The sequence below is a fragment of the Perognathus longimembris genome, chromosome 21, assembly GCF_023159225.1.
Source record: "Perognathus longimembris pacificus isolate PPM17 chromosome 21, ASM2315922v1, whole genome shotgun sequence".
Taxonomy (NCBI): Eukaryota; Metazoa; Chordata; class Mammalia; order Rodentia; family Heteromyidae; genus Perognathus; species Perognathus longimembris.
Genome location: NC_063181.1, coordinates 13,382,348 through 13,407,599, shown reverse-complemented (window position 1 = coordinate 13,407,599; position 25,252 = coordinate 13,382,348). Strand labels below are relative to the sequence as shown.

The window sequence follows — 25,252 nt, the reverse complement described above, 5'->3', positions numbered from 1 at the left end:
ATTTCATGCTATATAAATGCAAGAGATTATTTCTGGGAAAATAAATTTGCCTGTAGAACTGCTGGAAACTAGGAATAAAATATATGAATTGACTTGTTGAAGGGGACTTCCGTAAATCACCAACAGCTCTCAGATGCCTGTGGTGGAGGTCTGGCTGGTTCCAGTCGGCTGAGGGATGGTTGGTGGGTAATCAAGGGCTTGGTAGCCAAAGAAGCAGGAATGCCATGCTGTAAAAATTATGCTTTATTATTGTAGAAACTAGGTACTTTTCTGTATGTATATATGTAGGGAAGGTTAACTCATGATTTATAAAATATAATGGCATTATCTATTGTAGTATCTCTGTATGTGACTATGAATTCAATCATATTGAGTAAGTATTATCATGAGCCCTGGTCAGGAGCTGTGAAATATATGGTACTGTGAACAATAAGAGCTCTGTGATAGTATTGCATCAAGTATGAAACTAGAGGACATTTGATTCCTTTACTCTTTTACAAGATATAGTTACAATATGTGTATCTGGTGTAACACTCCGGCAAGAATAATCACCTCATCTTCTATCATCATTTAGAGAAATGGAGGTGAAGCTTTGAGCAAAGCAATGCTGGCCTTTTTAATTCTAATTTGGCATTCAGTATTTGTTGATTTTTAGGTGTCTGGAGCGATTTGCTATAGTGAGCCTGATTTCAGATCCTGAAATCTAATTTATGGATTCCTAATTCTAGCCATTCCTCTTTCTGACCTAGGATAGTTCTTCACTTCTTTATGACTCAGTTACCTACTATTACAAAGGGGTTACAATACTGATAGTAGGCTTCAGTTTTGGTAAAGATCAAACATGTTGATATATATGAAGTACTCATCACAATAAATTAGTGCTCTTACCTGGCTTTATTATTTTTATTATTAAATAATCACTATTAGATTCTTAATTGCTAAGACTTTCCCATGCAAAACATGCATAAGCATATGTTGAAAGACAAGCCATAGTGTTACATGCAACCATGTACATTATATGATCACCATTGTACATAGTCTAAAATCTTATTATTTTAAAATATCATTCACTTAACTTCAAAACCCAAGTTTTGCCGTAGTCATTCCCTTTCACTCTATCATTACAACCCCTTTGCTAACAAGACAAAATACTTCATATTAATCTTTTTAAGAACACTTTATCATCTTGCAGAAAATACATTTGATGAAATGCATTTGTGGAAAACTAACATGGAACACAATTCATGCCAAAAATCATTTAAAATATTTATTTACACTAAGTAACACATGACAGATTTTTAATTTTAAAGGTGTGAAAGTAAACTTAGCAAAAACTTTCTCATGCACTATACATCTTATTCTATCAGTTTTCTCAAATGGAACTAAATGGAGTTGGTTCTATCTGAGAGAGAGAGACAGACAGACAGACAGACAGACAGACTAAAAGATGGATAGAGAGAGATAGATGATAGATGTTATATAGATAGGTGGTTTATATATTATATATAGAGTGACGTATATTGACATATGTGTGGTGTCTACAGAGGTACATACACATATGTCTTACGTCTAAATATGTATATTTCTACCTATGGACATATTATACATTTGCATAACTACATTTTTTTCGTATTTCAGGTGTTTCTTCTTCATTCTTGAGGGAGGGGAGTAGCCCCTTGAAATGTGTTGTCTTAAATAGGGGCAGAAGATTACTATGTAAATATTGATATTCATATTATTCATTGTCTTTACAGCTTCAGCAAGAGCCTGTCTTCAATAAAACTGGTATTTCCTCTGATTTTCAATACAGTTTATTGTTTCTCAGGGTGAAAGTATAGCTCTGCATTCCATGAATTGCTTTTCCCTGGGCAAGAGTTTTCTGACAACCACCATCAGCATCTCCACTTCTCAGGCAACGTGTCTTCTGGAACACGCCTTTTCTCATTTTACTGTAGGAATGACCTCACCTCTTAGTCTTTCTTTCCTATTTCTTAGCTGAATTCTCTATTAAGTATTCTCTGTAGTATATCCTACTTTTTCAGTACCTTCCTAAGAAAAGATTATAGAGGGTGTTAGATTTTTACATTGTCTATGTGTTTTAAAAAAGTAACAAGTACATTCTCTGGGAAAAAGGATGCACAGAATGAATTATTTTTCTATGTATTTGTCAGTGCCTGCTAATCTTGTTATTAAAAAATATGAGGGCTGGGAATATAGCCTAGTGGCAAGAGTGCCTGCCTCAGATACACGAGGCCCTAGGTTCGATTCCCCAGCACCACATATACAGAAAACGGCCAGAAGCGGCGCTGTGGCTCAAGTGGCAGAGTGCTAGCCTTGAGCGGGAAGAAGCCAGGGACAGTGCTCAGGCCCTGAGTCCAAGGCCCAGGACTGGCCAAAAAAAAAAAAAAAATATGAAGGTAATTACATCCTTTGTATTTGACATGTCGATTTTTTAGTATTCCTATGGAATGGGGACTAGAATACTTTGTCCATGGCATTGTGGAATGCTACAATCAACTGTCAATGCTGTCCACTCTAATGGATACCAAGTATCATCTAGGGATTCAAGGGCAAGATTATCCCAATTGTAGTATGTTACTTACATTATATTATGTTGATTTGTATAATTTATATTATGTTACAATGTATATATATTAATTAAATAACATGCAACATATTCTAGAATCATTTAATAATTACTTTCCAAATGAGCAAGGAAAGTATTACTAGAAAAAACAAATGCCGAGTGAAGAAATTACAACAGACACAAAAGAAATTTGTACAAACAATATTCTCTACAAAGGCAAATATTATGGTTTTGTATTTTCACTTTTTGGCAGCAAATTGTTGAATTTAGAATCCATACTTTAGCATTGGTCATGTGTATATTACACTCTGGTATTGCTCGTTTTGTGGGCTATTTTTGACACATAACAGTGGAAAACAATGGAGAAGTTAACTTCATTAAAAATGATAATTTGTACGTTGACACTGGGCCTCATAAAATCTGGGAAGAGTTCTGGACTGCATCCCTCAGTCGCTTAATATTAAGATTTCTACAAGAAAATATTTGACCACTTTCATAAATATTTTGCGGTCTATCCTAATGTCAAATAATATGCCTTTCCTTTTCTGTGCTCCAGTAGGCATATGGGGTTAAACTAAATTGAAAGAGGTTGCATATTATTCACTCCTACACACACACACACACACACACACGTGTATATATGTATACACAAAAATGTGTGTATATGTGTGCGTGTATGTGTGTGTATTTGATCCATACTAGTCATTATTTCTGAATAACAGCATTGCCAATAACGAATTGGCAACATTCATTTTGAATTTTTCACCTTTTGGTTTTTTCATTTGCTCAGTCACCTTTTCTTTGCATATATATTCACAGCAGTAATATTCAAGCTATGTTTGGGTGATGCCAATAAGAATCCTCAAACAAACAGAATTTCCAAGAGGTGTAGAAACCAATTCCTACAGAGAAAAGAAAAAGAAATATTTTGAAATAAATATTATTGTTCTATTCCATCGTATCATGTTTGAAGTCCATTAAATTTTAGCTTTGAAATGTCTGAGTCACACTCATTGTATTAGACTTGCTTTTTCCTGTCGCCATTGTTACCTGTCAAGGTATTAGCATAATTTGGAGAAAAGTGTTGATATTCTGCTAATCTGCTGTCAAATTCTCTGTTTTTAGTGTGCAGTGATGTGGAGTTCAGAGAAGTGGCCAATCGATTACGGGACTGGTTCAAGGCCCTCCATGAAAGCGGAAGCCAGAACAAGAAGGCCAAAGCATTACTGAGACCAGAAAGGAGCAGTAAGATTTCTGAATGGGATAAGCATGAATGCCTTTGGGAGTGAGGCTGTATCTATTGCCTCACTTAGGGGAAAAAACACACCTTTTACTATTTATACTATACTCAGATGCTGCTTCCAGTAGCATCTGTAATATTTTGCAAGGAAATATACCCTTGGAACAACTCTGTTCCCAGGGAAAGTATTGTCTGCCTGGATAATTAAGCTCAGTTAAAATTTAACAATAGGAATGTTTTTCAGCAATTTATCAAAGATTTAAAAGTAGAATGCCAGTTTGCATATTTATATCTTTTTTGTGGGGGCGGGATGTCTTAGGGTTTGAATTCAAGACGTTGTATATTCTAGGCAGACATTCTACCACTGGAACCATGCCTCCAACCTTTTCATGCTTCAGTTTTATTTTTTTCCGATGAAGTCTCACAGGTTTTAAACTGAATAATGATTTTATTGACTTTTGAAACATATTTGTTCAGGTTTTCATCACACACTTAGGACAAACTTTTCATTGTATATTGGGATAAAATTATATTTCTTACAAAATAATGTCTTGCATGTCTTCACTACGAAGTTGTTTTTCTTTGCACATTCATAAACATGCATATAATTTCAAATTACAGTAAGTTTTATTTTGTAGAAAATAAATGATGTGATTAATTATGAAGTGTTAGGGCTCAGCATTTTTCATATTAGCAGGGTTTATGAATGTAAATTTATAGTTTTTATAGCCATATGCTCCTTCATAGTATATCTTTTTAATGTGGAAAATAAACATGTTTATTAAGAGATCACAGAATGTAAACTTTGCAAAGCCATAAAAATAAGAGGCCAAATATATAAATTCAAAAGCATACTTTAATGTTTTATCTCTTTTAGGACTCATTAAATATTAAATTAGGTAATAATTAAGAAATATCTAATTGACTTAATCTAGCACAACTATGTGATTTCAGGCTATGGAAGATGATACAGTCATTTTAAGCTGGTTTATTAAAAACATAATTACTGCTAAAAGTGTATCATCCGAATGATCTAATTTGATTAAAAATAAATTTATGTTTCTTCTAATTGTAAATATGGAGAACACGAAGTGTTAATTTGATCAATATTCATAAGACCAACAAAATATATCTAAATAGAAAAACTGATAGCATTATGCTAAATGCTACCAAACAGCATTTTTCTTTAATATTAAACTACTCTTTTTACAATGTTTATTTAAATTATCCAAATACAGAATAATAAAATTATGAAATATTTAGGTTATTCTCAATTAAAAGACTTTTGAATTTTTTTAATTTATGAAAGTTGGAAACATATAAACACTTATATACCGCTGAGTCGATCAGAATACACTTTTCCATATGAAAGTTTAAGATTGAATTTGTTAATATTGTCTGGAGGTGTGAACACAGAGTAAATAATATATGTGTCTAGTCATTCCTTTTGAGAGGAAAAACTCTAAACCAATTTATAACATTAGTTTATAGATGCCAATAACTATTTGAGTGAAGAAATAATGTTTGAAGCGCATGTTTCATAAAATTACATTTTCTACCATGGTTTATATTCCTCAATTTGCTTTTGTAAGTCATTGAAAATTAAACAGGATAAATGTTCTATCTACTGTTTAAAAATAGAACTCCAATTGAGAAGACTATTTTAGGGTGATAGTATATTACTTTTCTCTTATCAATTTGGTAAGCTTCAGGAAGCTAACATTTTATGCAAAACTCTTGGATTAGCAGTCTGATTTAGATTAAGATAATGTCTGTTTTTGCTTTTCTGCTCATCTCATGTTCTTCACAGCCAGAGAAAAAATGATAGAATCACTTAAACCCCCAGGGCAAATGAATACATCCTAATTTCATACCCACAGCCTGCACACTTTATGTCATGCTGTCTTCACATTGAGAGGAAGATTGACTTAGGAATCAAATGGCTTTAAATATAAAATGCCTTGCCACAATGTAATGAGGAGTTTTCTAGATATAGCAGGATATTCCATCTGTTAAAAACAAAGATTTGTAAAGTTGGTTCATCAATTTTCTTCTTTTATTTCAAGTAATAAAAAGAAAGATCCAGATTATTGCCTATTTTGGCATTTCTAATTAAGACATCTGGGGTTCTGTTTTTATTTAGTACACACTATAGCTTTCTCTATAATCAAATTTAATTATACACCTTAGAATTACTAACATATTATCTCAATATATGGACATTTAAATTATGTACAAATTATTTATTTTGTATTTGGCTAAATTATGTTAGACTTCTGTAGAGTAAATTTTAAGTGTAAAAAAGTGTTAAGTGAACTGTTCATTATAATAAAATTGTCATATCTTTTCTTACTGAAAACTTTCTTGGCTAACCTTTTTTTCCCTTAGAAGACATGAATTGATTTTATTTTTATTTATTGTTATAATTTTTATTAACTTTGGGTATTTGTACAAAGAAGGCTTAAGTCAACATAATCAATGTATGAGTAAAATGCATCTTGAGCAATGTCACCTTTGTGATTATTCCTGCTCTATTTCAATCCCACCCATCCCCTTCTTACCTTCTTCCATTTTCACATATGTGCAGTGAGTGTAATAACAGTAATTACTCACAATTCTATAATATTCCAAATTGTGGAAATTAGCACTGGAGATTTTGCAGTCTTTAAGAAGTCAATTGTTTCTCAGCAGATGAAAGGTTGTGCCTTTTATTTTGCTATTGTGACTTTAATACCTTACTTTCAAAATATATCTGAGAGCACTTTTAAAAAGTAACCTATTTTTAAAAGAGAACACGTTATCTCTGCTTAAAGAAAGACTATTTTGCGGAATTAAATGCAAAAAGAGGCTGAGTGCCAGCCCATCACTCCTGTAATCCTAGCTACTTAGGATGCTGAGATCTGAGGATCGCGGTTGGAAGCTAGACCAGGCAGAAAAGTCGGTGAGAGACTTATCTCCAATAAACCACTCAGATAAAGCCAGAAGTGGCACTGTGGCTCAAGTGGTAGTATGGTAACCTTGAGCACAAAGAGGCTCAGTGAAAGCACCAAGGCCCTGAATTCAAGCCCAAGGCCCAGGAAAAAAAGGAAATTTTAAATAAAATTTACAGGTGTACATTTATTTACATATAAATATACTGTTAATGGATAAGCATATAGACTTATTGTTAATATTAAATAATCACACTGCATATGGAAAGTGACAACTTTCTTATTCTTACTATCTATTTATTTTAACTTTATAAATCTTCATTGCTCTGTGGCTTTTTTCTCTTCATTATTATCTTCACGTAGTTGTAAATAGAAGTTTCCACTTAACATGTTCACTTGTGTGTACAATGCATCTTGATCAGTGTCACTCGGTCCATCATTCCCCTATCCACACGTGTCCCCTCCGTTTTTACAGTTCCATTTTCAAGTATGCACATTGAGTATTATGACTCTATTCATCTACCATTCCCATCACTGTTTTCCTCTTTCCTCCTCCTCCATCCTCTCCTCCACCTGAAGACAAGACGTATTTCAGCTTCCTCTTACTCATTTTGTTAAACTGTTTATTGTCCAAAAGGGTTTCATCATGGAATCTTTTTCCTGCATATAAACGATAGCCTTGTATGTGATTTCAATATGTCTGTATTTTAGATCTAACTTACACATCTGGGAGAATCCCAGATGTGAATCCCTTGTCCCTGTCTCACTCAGATTTGTTGTTGTTCTTGTTATCATTGTTGTTGTCAGTCCGGAGGCTGGAACTCTAGGCCTGGGCACTGTCCCTGAGCTTTTATAGTACTCTACCACTTTTAGGCCACAACTCCACTTCCATTTTTGTCATGGTTAATTGGAGGTAAGAGTCTCATGGACTTTCTTATCTGGGCTGGCTTTGAACAACAATCATCAGATCTCAGCCATCTGAGATAGCTGAATAGCTAGGATTACAGATGTGAGCCACAAGTACCTTGCTTAAGGTCTTTTTTAAAATTATTTTTACTATTATTAACATTACATTTCTAATTTGACCTTAAATTATTGCCATTTAAATTCTGTAAGAAAATTTTTCTCACAAAAAAATACCTCTGTTACATGTGGTATTGCAATTAAAACTTTAAACCTGTCCATAATTTACTGATAGGGTAAGATTCTGGAAACAAATATGTTCTGCTAGTGAATTAACCTAATACTCTTTTCAAGTATTTATTTTGGAGCTGAATGTTTTAAGTCATATTTTCTCATATTTAAGTCATATCATATTTCCTGAGTCATATTTCCTCATATATTTTTCTATTATTGATAACTACTATAACAATATTGTTATGTGCTGGAATAAAACATTGCATGACATCAATTCTCTTAAATCTATTAAGGACTATTTTATGATAGAGAATATGTTTCATGTGCATCTGAAAGAAACCTGTAATTTTTTATAATTTGTTGAACTTGCCTAGCAGCATAAAGTATTTTAAACCTGTTGATCATCAATAGTTTTGTTCAGATTTTCCACATCCTTATTACTCTTCAATCTGCATGTGGCATTGATTGCTTGCTAAAGAGAGTGGAAATCTCCACCTGTAATGCATTTTCTTGTACTCTTTGCTATAAGCAAATACTTTGCTATAAGCAAAGAGTATATTGCTAATTTTCAGTTTGGCTTTCAATTATCTTTAAAAACATCTGAAAGGAAGACAGAATTTTTCCCAAAATTTTTTACTTTTTATTGGGATGCAAATTTCAACTATAATGTATTATGGGCCTAAAGCTCATTTTTAAAAATATTTCTGTGGCTCACATCTGCTTTAAATGAATTATGTCTTATTCTTGTTTTCTTAAGAGGATCTCTGCTTCCTTCTTAAAAGATATTCTCAGTGGGAAAAGAACTCTGTGTTGAGAGATTAGTATTTTTTCAGCATGCTATTCTAAGATCCTCCATTGTATTTTGACTGACTTGAGTTTATCTGAGCAGAGTTCTATTTTCCTTAAGAACATGTATTTTGCTCCTGGCTGTTTAAATCATGCTTCTTATGATTGTTTTGAGTAATTTGACTATAATGTGTCCAAGTTTTGTTGTTTGTTCTTTGGTTGGTGGGTATTTTTTCCTAATCATTATTTCTAAGATCTTATTTCTGTGGTTTGGTTCATTTGGTTAATGATGAGAATTCTGCCATTAATCTTCAAAATATTTCCTCTTCTTCCTGTCTTCTTTTATGCCATTTTAGTTACTTCTCTGTTAGAATGATGACTTCCTGCTCTTACATCATAATTTTTTTTATTTCTCTTTGTCATTCTTCCTTCCTTTCCCTCTGTTCTCAAACGTATGGCCCTTTAATGTGATACAATGGTCAGTGCTCTGACCAAAGATTTACAAAAAAACTACAATCACCATAGTTCTATCCTGATAAAGGCAATGCTTAACTTACTACTTATGGTGCAGTAAGTATGCTTCAGAGACAATAGTATATCCATTTCCATTTGATAAAATGAATTTCAGTGGTTTATTGCTGGATAACATTATTTAATAATATTTACATACATATACATTTAACAAAGAACTTGTTATATGTGGTGTTTGAAAGAAACTTGAACCAACCATATAAATTATATGTCATTATAATATGAACTACCATTGATTAAATACCAAGTTATTACCAAATATTTTCTGGTAATCACCTGAAACAAATCACATGAGATGAAATGAGAGTCTTCCTTCATTTTTCCCACAGCAAGCTAAGCAACACTGCATTCATTTGTTCTCTGAACTTTTGAGAGAACTTCTCATGAGAGCCTCTGACCCATCTAGATATCCATTTTTAATGTTTAGTGTAAATTAACTCTACAAAAGAACTTCCCCATGACATATACAAAATGATCATAACATAGTTGGAAAATTCACCTCTACTATATTATTCTTTCTTAGCCCTACTTCTCCCCCCTTTCCAGTGTTTGCTGGGCTTCATTACATTCCTTTCCTCCTACCTCTACCTACTGATGCCCACACTCAAACTATCCCTCTTTTACAACCATATTCTATTTTTGGAGAGTCGAGATTCTTTTTCTGAGGGAAAACATGCAATATTTGTCTTTCTGAGATTGTCTTATCTCACTTAACAGGACAATTTCCAGTGTCATCCTTTTTCTTGCCCTGCCTTCTATGAACACACAGTAGTTGCCTGCCTTCATTGCCTGTTCTATTGCTTTACTTGTCTTTTTGATGACAGCTTGCCTATTTAGCTCGCATATTTTTCTTTGTGCTTTTAGGATTTGATACAAGTATTTTGCCAATTTGTAAGGATTCCCTTGGCTGGATGTTTAACAGACTGGATACAAACTATGACCTGCTGTTGGACCAGTCAGAGCTCGGGAGCATCTACCTGGATAAGAATGAGCGCTGTGTCAAGGCATTCTTCAATTCCTGTGACACGTACAAGGACAGCTTGATATCCAACAATGAGTGGTGCTACTGCTTCCAGAGACAGCAAGGTAAAAGATGGACACACGCACACAGAATTGGCACTCTGCCTTTTGAGGATGATCTATGCTTTTCCAGGAAAATGATTTAACAAGTCACACTGTGTCCTTCATTTTGGTAGTTTATGAATGTTGGATGAAACAGGAAGATAAACAAGTTGAACAAAATACTTCTGCAAATGTTCTAAACAAACATGCTAAATAAGAGGAAAATAAGTAATTAATATTTTATATTAATGTATTTCATTATAGTTTCCATGATGAGTTAGCAAGGAGCATACCGAGATATGAGAACAAAGATATTAAAAGTAATCATTAAAATTAATTTGCTATCTGCTTTGCCCATGGTGTAAAATAATTGGGATTTTTTATCACTATACTGAAGAGTTTAAATGTTCCATTTTGTGATCTTATTAAATGAGCTGAATGAACCAGAGCATTTACCACTAAGTTATTTTTACACATTTTAATCATAAAAATGATCCCTTTCAAGCTTTTCAGAAATAATTTAGCTTTCTAAAAAATCACTAGCAAAGAAAGACTTTCTATATCCCAGATGAAGAGAGGCCAAGAGAAGTCATGGAATGTTGCTCGTTCTTTCTACACACTTCTCTATTATTAGGAGACATAATTACAACTTAAAATATGCATCAAGTTTAATATAATATATTGAATTATAAGTTTTATTCAGCACATATAGAGAAACATCTTAGAAAATTCATTATGATAGTTGTGTTAAACTATGGAAACAATGTTTCTAAATTTTTGAGAGTTCAGTGAATGAACTATGTCAATCATCCTCATATTTTGAATAGATAAATATAGCTGATATTTTACCATCTTGATTTATTTTTTATATATGGTAAAAGTTTAGTAATTGTTAGGCAATTATTATTCGTGAATGGATGTGGTAAGTCAGAAAGCTTATCTGAGTAGAGGAGCATGGTTCTTTATAGCACCTCAAAATTCCAGAAATAAACTTACTATATTATATATCCTAAATGACACATAGGAATGAAATCACATTCTCCCTGGTTTTCATTGGCAACATGTTGTAATCACAGATAGTCAGGAGACTGAGATCTAGAGGCTCAATATTCAAAGCCAACTTGAGCAGAAAAGTAAGTGGAACTCCAGATTTAATTAACTAGATAAAATGCCTGACTGCTACTAGTTGTGAGCAAGAAAGCCAAGGAAGAGTGCAAGCCACTCAGTTCAATATCTGGTACTGATACAAGAAATTAAAGCAAAAAAATGCACACCCATTATTAACTTTATTATATATGTGAACTCAATAGGACCAAATCTTTCTAAAAATAGCAGCCTTCTTATTATGAATGGGTGTATCCATAAATAATATATTAAGAAGAAGTAAATCCAGATAAATTGTCCTAAAATGCAAGAAGTATTTATGACAATTGCAATTATTTTATTTTCCAGTATTAGAATATCATATTTTTTCATGCTTAAAAGTTGACAGTTTAAAATATATGCATAGGAACATTTTTGTGGAACCTACAAGGTAAGCTTTCTAGGAACTGAGATTAAAATGGTGCAAACATTTCTTTTTTTTTTTTTTTTTTGGCCAGTACTGGGCCTTGGACTCAGGGCCTGAGCACTGTCCCTGGCTTCTTCCCGCTCAAGGCTAGCACTCCGCCACTTGAGCCACAGCGCCGCTTCTGGCCGTTTTTTCTGTATATGTGGTGCTGGGGAATCGAACCTAGGGCCTCGTGTATCCGAGGCAGGCACTCTTGCCACTAGGCTATCTCCCCAGCCCATTAAAATGGTGCAAACATTTCTGAGAGCAGAAGATCAAGGGGATAAAATCAACCATAGAAACATATTTGTATTGAATTTTGTCTTTTTTTAAATTTTTATTGTCAAACTGATGTACAGAGAGGATACGTTTTCATAAGTTAGGCATTGGATACATTTTTTGTACTGTTGGTTACCTCCTCCCTCATTCCACCTCCCCCTCCTCCTTTCCCTTTCCCCCTATGAGTTGTTCAGTTGGTTTATACCAAACAGTTTTGCAAGTATCACTTTTGTAGTCGTTTGTCTTTTTACCCTGTGTCTCTCCATTTTGAATTTTTCTTTTTAATGCTTGCATTATAAAAAGAAATATGTTGATGAGGTGATTCATGTGTTATTTTGATTGGTTTGTTCTACATTGTATACATAGGCCAAAGCATTTCATTAGACCTTATCCACATACACATTATTATATATAGTATATTATATATGTACATACTAATATAATGTATTTCATCAAGCTTATATTGAAATTCTTAATAACAAAATTACAAAGGAAGTACCTTGAAATTTCAAAATAGCTTCTTAATACTAAGAAGAATATGGTTAAAAATAAAAACAACTTTTAATGGAACAGCCTAAGGTCATAACTTATCTTGAAAACGTAAAATGTTCCATTATATAGAAGTTACAGACTCTCGTAAGTTCCAGCTCCTACAAGGTAGTCAGGCTTATGAAGAGAGATGGGATATCAGAAATTACAAATGGACCTCAGTGTTCAGGTATGTGTACATAAGGATGATCAATTCTATTTCACATTAACTAGCTCATAGCCAAAGAAGATTGCTAACAAGAGAATACTGAAACTTCAGCTCTTTTATGTCCATGAATTGAATCTCAAGTCATAGTCTTGAAATACTTTGTGTAAGAGAGTCATGCAAATATTAGAGAAAAAGGCAAAGAGGCCACAGTTGGAACAATTCAAAGATAATTTAGGGCAGTAAGATAATTATTCAGGTTTAATTAATGAATTGTTTTCTTCACATCTATTTTTCATGGTAGAATAACTTTGAACTCACATAGTAAAATAAGATTTATTTTAAGCACTTTCATTCTATTTTGTTACTTGCATGTCATTTAATAGTTGAATATTTTGAATTTGGTATATTAAAGTGATTTCAAAATTATTTGAATTAGGCCATTTTCCTTTACTCCTCTGTGGGAACCTGGCCTTACTGGCCCTGCTGAAAATAAACTCCTCTGCTCTACGTGAAAAAAAACATTATTTGAATTAATTGTACCTTATTTTTAGTGAGAAATTATAGAAACTGGTTGGCTATTTCCATAGTTTTTGATGATGTATATCAGACCATACCATGAATGAATATAAAATACTTAAGCTATCTTTAGATAACAATATATATGGTTATATGGGGCTGGGAATATGGCCTAGTGGCAAGAGTGCTTGCCTCGTATACATGAAGTCCTAGGTTTGATTCCTCAGCACCACATATATAGAGAAGCCTGGAAGTGGCGCTGTGGCGCTGTGGCTCCAGTGGTAGAGTGCTACCCTTGAGCAAAAAGAGGCCAGGGACAGTGCTCAGGCCCTGAGTTCAAGCCCCAGGACTGTCAAAAAACAAAGCAAAACAAACAATACATGTGATTATATAATAGTATATATAGTAATAACAACAGAGGACCACTATTTTTGACCATTTAGAATCTTATATTTCTATACCTATTTTCTCTTTAAAGTGACTGGGTTTAAAAACTAGATGAACACTTATTTCTAAAATGGTTTAAAACTTTAGAGGTTTTTTATATAATGACTTATCAGAAATAATTGCATACTTTTCCCTTGTTTGAATTGTATATACCATTGCAATTGTATGTACAACTAAACTGTATATATAATTCAAGCATCTGGTAAAACTATTAAGAACATTTAGCTCTTTAATAATATTAGAAGACTGTGTTTCTGACATAGCTTTCATAGTGAAAAATGATTTCTTTGTATCTTCAAAAATATTTTCAGTGAAGGGGAAATAAGTAACTTGTTTGGGTAGTGATGCATAGATTTAAATAATTTATTTTGTTGACCTTTTAAAAGTTATTGAGTATCTCATATCTCTTGCCACTAGGCCATATCCCCAGCCTATCTCATATCTCATAATTACGTTGTTTTCTAGTCATTTCTGTCATTCTAAACTCAGATGATCTAATGTTAGTAATGATTAGGAAAACAGTGTCTCTCTCTTGTTCTCTGTCTCTCTCACTGACCCGTCATCCTCCTCTTCCTTTATCCCCTCCTCTTCTTTCTGTACACATATCTATCCATATGATTAGTTCCATATCACAAGTTCAATTAATATTTAAGAGGTGTCTTCTAAAGACACACAAAAGCTATTTGAAGTTGGATAATGAAGGGATTACAAATTTTAACTATAATCCTGAAGGTAACATTTTTCATGTCATTTTAGACCCACCTTGCCAAACAGAACTCAGCAATATCCAAAAGCGACAAGGGGTAAAGAAGCTCTTAGGTGAGTAATAGCTCATTCTTCTGAAGGGTTTATTGCTTACATAAATAACCCCAGGGAAACAGCAACATAAAATCAATATTAATCCAACAAAGATAGACAGCACTAAATTCCTGCAACAGAATTTATGAGCTTTTTGAAAACCATTAAACTTACTTTTAGTATCTTACCTATTGAAAGTTATGATGTCTGTTTTATTACCTTAATATAATGTTCATTTTGAAAGTTATTAAGTAAAGAAAAAAATTGCAACAATACTAAAGCTCAAACATCAGCAGAAAGTTCTAATTCTATGGTAACAATTTAAGAATTAATTGCATATATAGATACATGTATAATATGCAGATGATACGTAAAATATGCCTTTGTAGAGATTTAGTGAAAAACATCTACTCTGAGTATCCCAAAGAAATGTGAACAGAGGTTTAGTTTCTTCCATTTGTATTTTTACAACTTTGCTTTAGCAAAATAATGATTTTTTTGATAGATAAAGATATAGATATGTAGATATAGACAGATCGATGTAGACAAATTCAACTAAAGTATTTAGAGAATAAAGACAATTTCAAATTGCAGACAAACACTTGCTATAAGTGAATGTTTTATTATCAAAGAGCAAATTTTCCACTTGGCTATTCTTTACTGGAAAAGATGGAACTCAAGGACCCACAGTTGGAAGACAGGCATCCCACCACCTGAGTCGTTCATGGAGTAACATTTTGTCCTGGTTATTTTCAAAATAGGTTCTTACTTTTTTGTCAGTTCAGCCAGGGCTGTGGTCTTCACACGTATCTGTGGCTGACAGACACAGGCCACTACCTGCAGCCATTGAGCTTCCCCTGTACCTGGGATGTCAGCTGCTGCCCATGTCTAGACACTGGGTGGGTTAGGGTCTCACCACTTTTTATGCCTGCGTTCTTCTGGAGCCCCAGCCCCGCTCCAATATCCACCTCTCAAGTAGCCAGGATTTCTGTTTATTCTTAGTAGTGTACAAGGTTTAAATATAATCTTTTTAGAATAATTTCAAATGCTTAAAACATTAGGAAGAGAGCTAATGGTGTCCATCCTCCTTTCACCCTTCAATATCTTGTTGTCCTCTAATAATCATACCATGTTAGTAAACTTGAAGAATTTAAGATTGCTCTCATACTGCCAAGGATGAGACTTTATTTGTATTTCACCATCATTTCCACTGGCATTTTTTTCTTTTTTTGTATCAAACTTTCACAAAGATCATGTTTATTTTCACATGTTAGTGTAGTATAAGCTAATAACTATAATATTTCTGGGCCTGATTGATTTGTACTATATTTCAATGTGACATTTTTGCTATTGTAAAGCATTGTGTTTAAATGAGAAATATTGCATCAGCACTTTTGAGTTCAGGGACCATTGTTTAAAATGGTGAATTCAATTTTTTGTAATAAATCTTTAAAGTGTGAGTAGTGGTGATACACTGCATTGTGCTGTGTTTCTCTTAGCATGGTTTCAAGATGCATCTAAAACATTGGAAATGTACTCTTAAGAAATGTTTTGTCTCTTCATATCAAAGTTTTCTCATACAATGGGAAAGCCATTAAAACACAATTGACAACTCTTGTAGATGTCACCAAAATCTATTCATAAATGAACATAAACTCTAAGTACTTGACATTACCAGACGAAAACCCAAACATATGGAGGGCTTATCGAAAAGAACATTCACAATGTAAAAGGAAATCTTATAAAAAGTTATTCCTATAATACTAGATGAAAAACCATTACTAGTCAATTCTGGAAATGGGGGCTCACAACTGTGTTCCCAGCTACATAGAAGCCAGAGTTATTATGATTTTAGTTCAAGGAAAGTTCTTGGCAAAAGCATAAAAACTGTAAAATAACTGAGAAAAATTTGTTTAAAGAACCAGAAGCATCCCTTGAGTGACAGGCTTGCCACCAAGCACAAGCCCTTATTAAGACCATAGCAATCAAGCAAGCAAAGGAAGGAAGGAAGGGAGGGAGGAAGGGAGGTAGGTAGGGAGGGAGGGAGGAAGGGAAAAGTACTGTATTCCTTAAATATCATTTTTTTCTTAGGGTAGGTTAACAGTGTGTAACTGAAAGTTAATGAATTTCTAAATAATACTAAATTGACATGTTCCAGTACACAGACTCATTTGGGGTTCTTTTTCTTAGCAGTAGAAAAATTCTTGCAAATGCCTTTGTATGTATGCACGTGCATGCACACATGCGCACACGTATGCCAGTCTTGGAGTTTGAACTCAGGGCCTGGGCGTTGTTTCTTAACTTTTGTGCTCAAGGCTAGCAATTTACCACTTAAACAACAGCTCCACTTGTGCCTCTCTGGTGGCTAACTGGAGACAATTGGTGATAGAGTCTCATAAGCTTTCCTGCCCAAGTACACTTTGAACCATGATCCTTAGGTGTCAGCCTCCTGATAGCTAGGGTTGCAGGCGTAAGCTACCAATGCCTTGCTTGTCCTCTTATTTACATCCAAAGCTCACTGACATGAAACAAAAATAATAGCAGTTTATGTTAAATCACAGTATTTTAAAAGGTGTAGGTGCTAAAAATGGCACACTTTTCTTCTTTTTGATGACAATGAATCCATAAAAAGCCAAAAATTTCCCACATTGATGATATTCTTCATGTATCACTGAGATTAAAAGTTCAAACCTATTTAATAAATTGTAAATGTTAAACTTTTTCATCATTTACTCATCAGAATCATAAATTGCCTTAGACATAAAATCACTAACTCATATGGTTAGAAGACTATAAAAACTTTCACATTCTACTCATTAATCCACTTTTTATTTTCTTTTACCTCATAAGTTTCTGGACATAGAAAGATAATGGTCAGACATATTTTCTCATCTAAATCATTTATCCAGTTATTGTTTTTATTGTAGGTTTTGAATAGCCTTATGTATTACTAATTAAACATCATCAGCACTGTATTGTTCACTAGTTATCTTTATAAAAGTGAATATCTTTTATCTTTTGATTAAGCTATGCTCTCTTTAGTATGTAGTTTTATATGTTGTTCATACAATAAAAGTCTAGAGAAAAGTAATATCTGAACATAGATGATGTCAGAGCGTACAGATGATGATGAAGACTATTGATGTAAGCATGACATCCACAAATATACATGCACATACTCAGATGCTCACACACACTCAAACATTCTCTCATAGTGGAAGAACTATATCAGATCTCCTATGTAGGGGACTCTTTCATATTGGGGATCACATTTAAATCTTAAAGATGGAAGGATGAAGGTAAATTTCCATGAACACAAGAAATTCATAAAGATAAAAGGCATCATTGAATTAAGCATCACTTGATGTGCAAAGATCTTGAAATATATTAACAAAACAACTTGACGAAAGATAATAGAACGTTGCCACCATTGATAGTCTTGGATTTGCTTTGGATGACTCGATATAAACGTATCATTCACCAGATATTATTTCTGTGTTATTTCTCCTGACACACGACCCTTGCCACAGTGAGAAATGATAAGTAACTTATGTAACAGGGGATAGGAACCTGTGAGATGTAAGCAGCTCATTTTAGGAATGCCAGCTCCAGCAGAGACCTTTGATATTATCTACTACATGGAACATGATGGACACTATGTCTGAAGCACCTCTGTGCTGAATGGGTACTATTGGAAAGAAGCACAGCTTCTCCATACAACTCACATGTGTGATTGTGTGTGCGACTGTGTGTGTCTCACAGGACAGTACATTCCCTTATGTGATGAAGATGGCTACTACAAGCCAACACAGTGCCATGGTGGTGTGGGACAATGCTGGTGTGTCGACAGATATGGAAATGAAGTCATAGGATCCAGAATAAATGGTGTTGCTGACTGTGGTGAGTGGAAAGCTTCCTTATTCGTTCCTTCGTTCCTTCGTTCCTTCCTTCCTTCCTTCCTTCCTTCCTTCCTTCCTTCTTTCCTTCCTTCCTTCCTTCCTTTCCTTTTCATCAGTCATGAGTCTTGAACTCAGGACCAGGGCATTGTCCATAAGCTTCTTTGTGCTCAAGGCCAGCATTCTACCACTTGAGCCACAACTCCACGTCCAGTTTTCTGGTGGTTATTTGGAAATAAAAGTCTCACTGACCTTCCTGCCCAGGTGGGCTTTGAACCCCCATCCTTAGTTCTCAGCTTCCTGGTTTGCTCCAATTACATGCCTGAGCCACCAGTACCCAGCTGAAAGCTTATTGATCCTTCCCCACACACCAGATAAAGTGTTTCTCATGAATTTGTCCAGTTATTGGATGAAGACAGACTCTCTGCAGCAGAAAGAACAAATAGGAGTGGAAACAGGACAGGAAGACTTGAACCTAGGATATTGCAAATCGATGTGGAAATCTATGTAGAATTTCAAATTTTAAATATTTTAGGATAACTAGGAGAAAAATCAAAAATTGGTACCCTTTTCTACTTCAAATTCAGAATGCTGTAAGAACATGTGAGGTAGACTTCCATCGGTTATTCTACTTCAAGTGAGTGAGCCGTTGGAATAGTGTACACAAATTCCCCTGTTAAAAATGTAAACATCCACCAAACAAACAAACAGAAAACTTGTTTAAAGTTTCATAAATTACATCTGTATGTCATTAGCCTATTGCATAGTTTCTTATATCTGGGTTAAGAAAATGTAGTTTACTTTTTTTAAGAATGATATATATCTGAGTTAATACTTCTCTTATGAACATGAATTTTGATATGTATACATGCAAACAATTTAACAATAGGAACACCACATGGATGCATTTTAAAGGTTCTAAGATGGTATATTTTGTGCCTCAGAAATAGTTTCAGAAATCATGATTGAAATAACTTTTTGTTTTTACTATGACTATGTTTATCAACAAATATTTTGACAAGTTGAGGTACATTAACCCACATACACCCCACCCCTGCCCCACAAACTCAAACACCCCTCAAACCCATATTTCAGGGACTAACAGATGTTTCTTGATGAATGCAAATGATCACAGTCAATACTAAGTACTTAGACATTCATACATTAGAAAATGTTTGGATGTCTCTCATGAAGTTTAAGACTGGTTTGATTAAGGTCATTTAGGGAAGGGAAATAATATAAAAGGAAAAGTAATTTAAAAGGAAAAGTAATTAAGTTCCTGCTCTGATCTTAATTATTCCCTCACTTTTTTGTTTCCAGTGCTAGGCCTTGACCTCAGGGCCTGTGAAGTCACCTTGGGCTTTTTGTTTTGCTCAATGTTAGTGTTCTCCCACTTGAACTATAGCTCTATTTCTTTGTTTTCTGGGAAGAGTCTCATGGACTTTCCTACCAAGGCTGGCTTCAAGCCATTCTTCTTCAAATCTCAGCCACCAGCATCCAGCTTCCATAATATTGCTAATGTCAGCTTTGATTTTGTATGTGTAATAAGTTTAACAGCACACAATAACTTCCATATATAATTTTAAAATATTGCAACATGTCTCTGTAATATGTATCTTAAAATGGCTGTGCCATTAATAATCATATCTGTGATGCCAGAGATAGTTCTAATATTGTTGGTTGCACTTTAAAATGATATAGACATTAATTCAATAAATTTACTGAGAAATTATGTTGGAATTGGATTTCTGTAGAAATAGAAAAATACATGAAAGTGGAATTTGAAAAGTACATTTCTTTATATAGAACTGCATTATGAAATCATGTACTTAATTTGTTACATTCAACTACCAAAGAAACAAAGAAGTAAATATTAGGAAAATTTTTTTAAATAAAAATGCAATTACATCGAAAGAATAGAATGTAAACACGTGCTGAGATATAATGCATTCTTTCCTCCAGAAGTATTAACAGCTGCATTTATAATGGTTTTTTAATTGATTAAGGGTATTGGGTTTTTTCCCCTCTGCTATGGTAACATATCCCACTATATTAGAAGAAGCTTAGTCCACGCAAATGTAGCATTTTGCAGTTCTGAGTGTCAAGATTCCAACACTAAAGTAAACATCATGCTTTCAGCAGCATGAACACTCTATGTGACATCGCAGAAATTGATTTTCTGGCCTTTCGTACCCAGTAAAAACTACTTCATTTCCTTGCCTGGTGCACACCAACAGCATTCTATCTCTCTGTCCCTGGTTCTGAAGACCATTCCTCTTTGTCTCCCTCTGACTCTATCTGGGAAGGTTTTTTTGTTGTTGTTTTTTTAATGCATTTTTATTGCTATTGTAAAGGTGGGTATAGAGAGGGGTTACAGTTATGCTAGGTCAGATAAACAGTGCATTTATTTTTATACAATGTCACCGCTCACTTTAAAAAAAAAACTAGTAACAATTCCAGCCATAGGGATAATAGATTGTAACTTCCTCATCCACGTCCTCCTTAGCCTAACCACATTTGCAACATTCCTTTCAATAAAAGGTTACCCTTTTTATAGTCTCCACAGGTTTAAGATGCAAATATTTGGGGAGATAAGTATTCTGCCTGCCCAACTTGTCAAAGAAATTTAAAATATATTTTTCAATTCTTATTCTAATGAACTTCTATAATCCTGGGCTGAGATCTATGTTACTGGATGGAAATTCTCACATTGCAGGCGTGCTTCTGTCTTAACAACTTGATAGAGTTTTAACATGTGATGGCTTCACATAAAGTGGATTTTTTCTGAACAGTACGGATTAAATTTGATGTCAACCTACTTCTCAAACAAAGTATATTTGTGGGTTTTTTTTTTAATTTTTAGCTATAGATTTTGAGATCTCTGGAGATTTTGGGAGTGGAGACTTCCATGAATGGACTGATGATGAAGATGATGAAGATGATATGATGAATGCTAAAGAGGAAATTGAAGATGACGACGAAGATGAAGGGGATGATGATGAAGAAGGTGATGACCATGATGGGTACATTTGATTGAGCTGAGGTCAATATAGCCTACATTTCTAATATTTACAAAATAACAGCCTATTGAGAATTACCTTCTTACCCCAAAACAAAATGATTCTAAACTTCTCATATATTTTGTATAATTATTACAAATATTGTAGCAAAAATTATAGATCTCTGATGTTTAAATAAGCACCATTTGCTTTCAGTTTATGCCTTAGAAAGAAAGACAGCACGTATGGAGTATAGCCAGTAAAAAGGAAAGTTATGAAAACCTGTGGAAATATTTTTTTCAAAAGAACGTTGTAAATGTTCCACAACTATAAAATTGACAAGGAGAACTTGGTATCGTATCTTGTTATGTTATGAGAAACAGCCTAAGCTAAATTTGCAATGATTTCATGGTGACATGGACCCCCAAGGATTTTATAAAATAATGCATGATTTTATTTTCAATTTCAATATAGCATTTGGTGTGATTCAGGGTGAGAGAGATACCATATGGTAAGACAGAATGTCCACTGTAGATTCCTTATTTAATTGTAATGCTTTTAATTATGAAGTTCTTCTGGACACAATAGGATATTTTATAAACTATTAAGTATGGAAGTCTGTGGGTTCTCAAAAAAAAAAAGATAACCTCAACTGTTCTTTCTCATTTTTATTTCAATTTGAATCACAGGCTCATGTAGATTCTTTGAGTATTCTTCTATAGCATGATTTCTAGTTTTCTCTATCTTTCTGGCCAGCAATTAGGGTATAGAATTTAAATCAGATACAGAAAGTGAATGGTTCATGTCAACCATATTTCCATTTTTTTTTCATTTGCCCCAAGGAAAAGAAATTGTAATTTATTTTTCATTTTATTTCCTATTTTAGATAAAAATTTATGTTTTATCTTAGATTTATTACATTTTTGTTAGTAGTGCCGAAACTTAGAGAACGTATTGTATGGTGCCTTGCAAAAATAGAAATAGAAAGGGTTAGCATGCATACCAATATAAGATATTAGGCAATATTTAAGCACACCTAACTAACAAGTTAATGCCAGTAAAGGTACTGCTGCTGGATGAGGAAAATGGAATAGGTTTCCTTCTTTTTTCTGTTGCTACATAACTGCCATGTGGACTTGTTTATAATTATAATTGTGTAAAGTGGCATTTAATACTTAACTGTAACAAATTAATTACTATATTTAGGTTAGCATGTTAATTAATTGTGTAGACACCATCACTTCTAAGACTATCAAACCAATGGTTTTGTGTCCACAATAGAAATGGAAAAAAATGTTGAGTGTTACATTATTATCTTCCATTCTTATCGTGGGTTAATTGGTTTCCTGGTATAATATTAAGTGAAAGAAAAATCAGTGAATTATTTCAATTTAATTTTTACACACTAAATAAAAATATTTACCTTACATAATGTTTAAGTATAATGCATTTTCATTTTTTAATGTTTATGTATAATTTACAAAATAAAGAATCTTGTAACCAAAATTAGCTGTACCTTAATGATTTTTTCTGGGTCCTATACAAAGTAGCAGCAAGATTTCTTGGATTGATAAACAAATACAGCTAGGAAAGTTTCTGAGATGTTTCTTCTATGTGACTTCAAAGTTAGAGTTCTTGTAATCTTGAATACTGATTTCAAAATATGTGAAAATGTGGTTGGTTAGTTTTATGTTTTCATATTTTAACCCCATTTTGATCATATAATAGAATACTGAGCATAATTTCTATTCTAACAGCATGTTTGAAGAGTAGTCAGAGAGCAGCACTTACTTAAGTAGTATAGAGTAATCATAAAATATGAACTGTGGATTGGTTGGATAAAGACTAAAAAGCAAATTCAATACAGAAGTTGCCAAATTAATGTAAAATAAAAATATAAGAATTGTAAGAAGGGACTGAGAATATGGCCTAGTGGCAAGAGTGCGTGCCTCGTATACATGAAGCCCTAGGTTCGATTCCTCAGCACCACATATATAGAAAAGGTCAGAAGTGGCACTGTGGCTCCAGTGGTAGAGTGCTAGCCTTAAGCAAAAAGAAGCCAGGGACAGTGCTCTGAGGTTCTGAGTTCAAGCCCCAGACTGGCAAAAAAAAAAAAAAAGAATAGTAAGTAATTTTCAAATGTTTACCATGCCAAACATCATAATAGCATCCAATTCAACAGCAAACACAAAAGTGAAAATACTGACACTAATAAGCTTCATATTATTTTATTTTTTACACAATAAATATTTGTACATATGTATAAAAATCCCGTTTTGACATATTTAGGCCAATTCATCATTTAATAATTTTGAATATTTTAACTCATTGTAATTAAATTCAAATTTAATATAAAAATTTAAATACTGAACATCTGTAGTAAGCCAATGTCTATTCAAGGAATTTTAGGTTCAATATTAAATAAAATAATACCCTAGTGTTAATAAAGATATGTTTATTTCTAGTCCATAAAATGATGCAGCTGCATTCCTCATTTATAGAAATTCATGGTGTTTCCTAGACTTAATTTAAATAAAAATAATAGGGTGGTTTTAATCCCAGTAGAGTCCTTGATAAAAATTAAAAAACTCTACAAAGTATTTTTGATGAAAAGTATTAATTAGCATAGCATTTTTAAAAATTGATTTGTATTTATACTAAATATTTTATTTAAGCTTTGTTTTACTAGTGTGTTTATATTTTAGAAAGAAATACATGTCAAAGACTACAGACATTTTGAGGCAAGCACTCTTGCCACTAGGCCATATTCCCAGCCCAGTACAGACATTTTGAATCACAGCAATTTCAAAGTTAAAGACAGTAGATATTTCTGGAATGTTACACATCTAAAAATTTATGAATGCACTCTTATTGTGTATATCTACCACATTAGTTTTCATAGACTGCTTATTACCATTTATGAAAATAAGTCTAAAATGAACTTTTAAACCTTTTTTAAAAATTAAATTTTATTGTCAAGGAGATCTACAGAGGGGTTGCAGTTATATACATAAAGTAGTGAGTATCTTTCTTTTAAACATTTTTTAAAAATATTTTTAAAAACTTATAAAAAACATTTAAACCTTGATCAAAAAACTATGTTACCTAAGGAAAAAATGTTTTTTCTGAAGTACAGAATAGCAAATAACACAATGAAATCCAACAATTCCTTTAAACAATCTAATTAATAAAAAAGTTGTTATGAGCATTTTATCCTGTGTGTATCTTCTTATTATTTATGCAAAATTAATGAAAATTTGGTAAACAACTCATAAAACTTCAGCCCTATGGCTTACTGGCAGCTAATTTAGAATGGATTTGGTGAATTGTAAAAATAAAACCTGGGCTTTGTAAGATTTTTTGTGGACTTGTTTTATGCAAAATGAACAAGCAGAACCAAACCACACCACAACTATCCTTAGTGATTAGCTTGTTTCGCTTAACAGGTATACTTATGAGTGCGAACATAATTAGTACAATTTTTGCTTGAAGTTAATTAGAGAAATTTTAAAACTTGACAGAATCTACTCATGTTTATTTTTCTTATTTTTTATTTATGATGAATGGCTCTGGTAACTGACTGTTCCGATGAATTAAGAAAACACAAAAATCCAGAATATTTGAAATATATATGAAGATACAAATACGTATAGCTGTTATCTGATTCCAGTAGCACTGAGTAAATAAGCTCCTGGGAGCTTATTCGTGTCAACATTATTTAAAACCTAATAGTTAATGTTGAGGTGAATACATTTATTCTAGTACACAGGGTTATATGAAATAACATTATTTTTTCAC

The 25,252-nt window shown here is 33.2% G+C and overlaps 1 protein-coding gene across 3 annotated transcripts in view; it reads left to right on the top strand.

The window, feature by feature from the left end:
- The window catches only part of Spock3 (SPARC (osteonectin), cwcv and kazal like domains proteoglycan 3), a 249,197-nt gene extending 226,073 nt beyond the window's left edge, over window positions 1-23,124 (top strand). For all 3 annotated transcript variants that reach the window (XM_048330943.1, XM_048330941.1, XM_048330942.1), the window contains exons 7-11: window positions 3,713-3,832; window positions 10,076-10,297; window positions 14,518-14,580; window positions 18,322-18,459; window positions 21,319-23,124. In XM_048330943.1, the coding sequence (XP_048186900.1) occupies window positions 3,713-3,832; window positions 10,076-10,297; window positions 14,518-14,580; window positions 18,322-18,459; window positions 21,319-21,488 (713 nt within the window). In that variant the 3' untranslated portion in view covers window positions 21,489-23,124. The remainder of the gene's footprint in view (window positions 1-3,712; window positions 3,833-10,075; window positions 10,298-14,517; window positions 14,581-18,321; window positions 18,460-21,318) is intronic.
- Window positions 23,125-25,252: the final 2,128 nt, after the last annotated feature.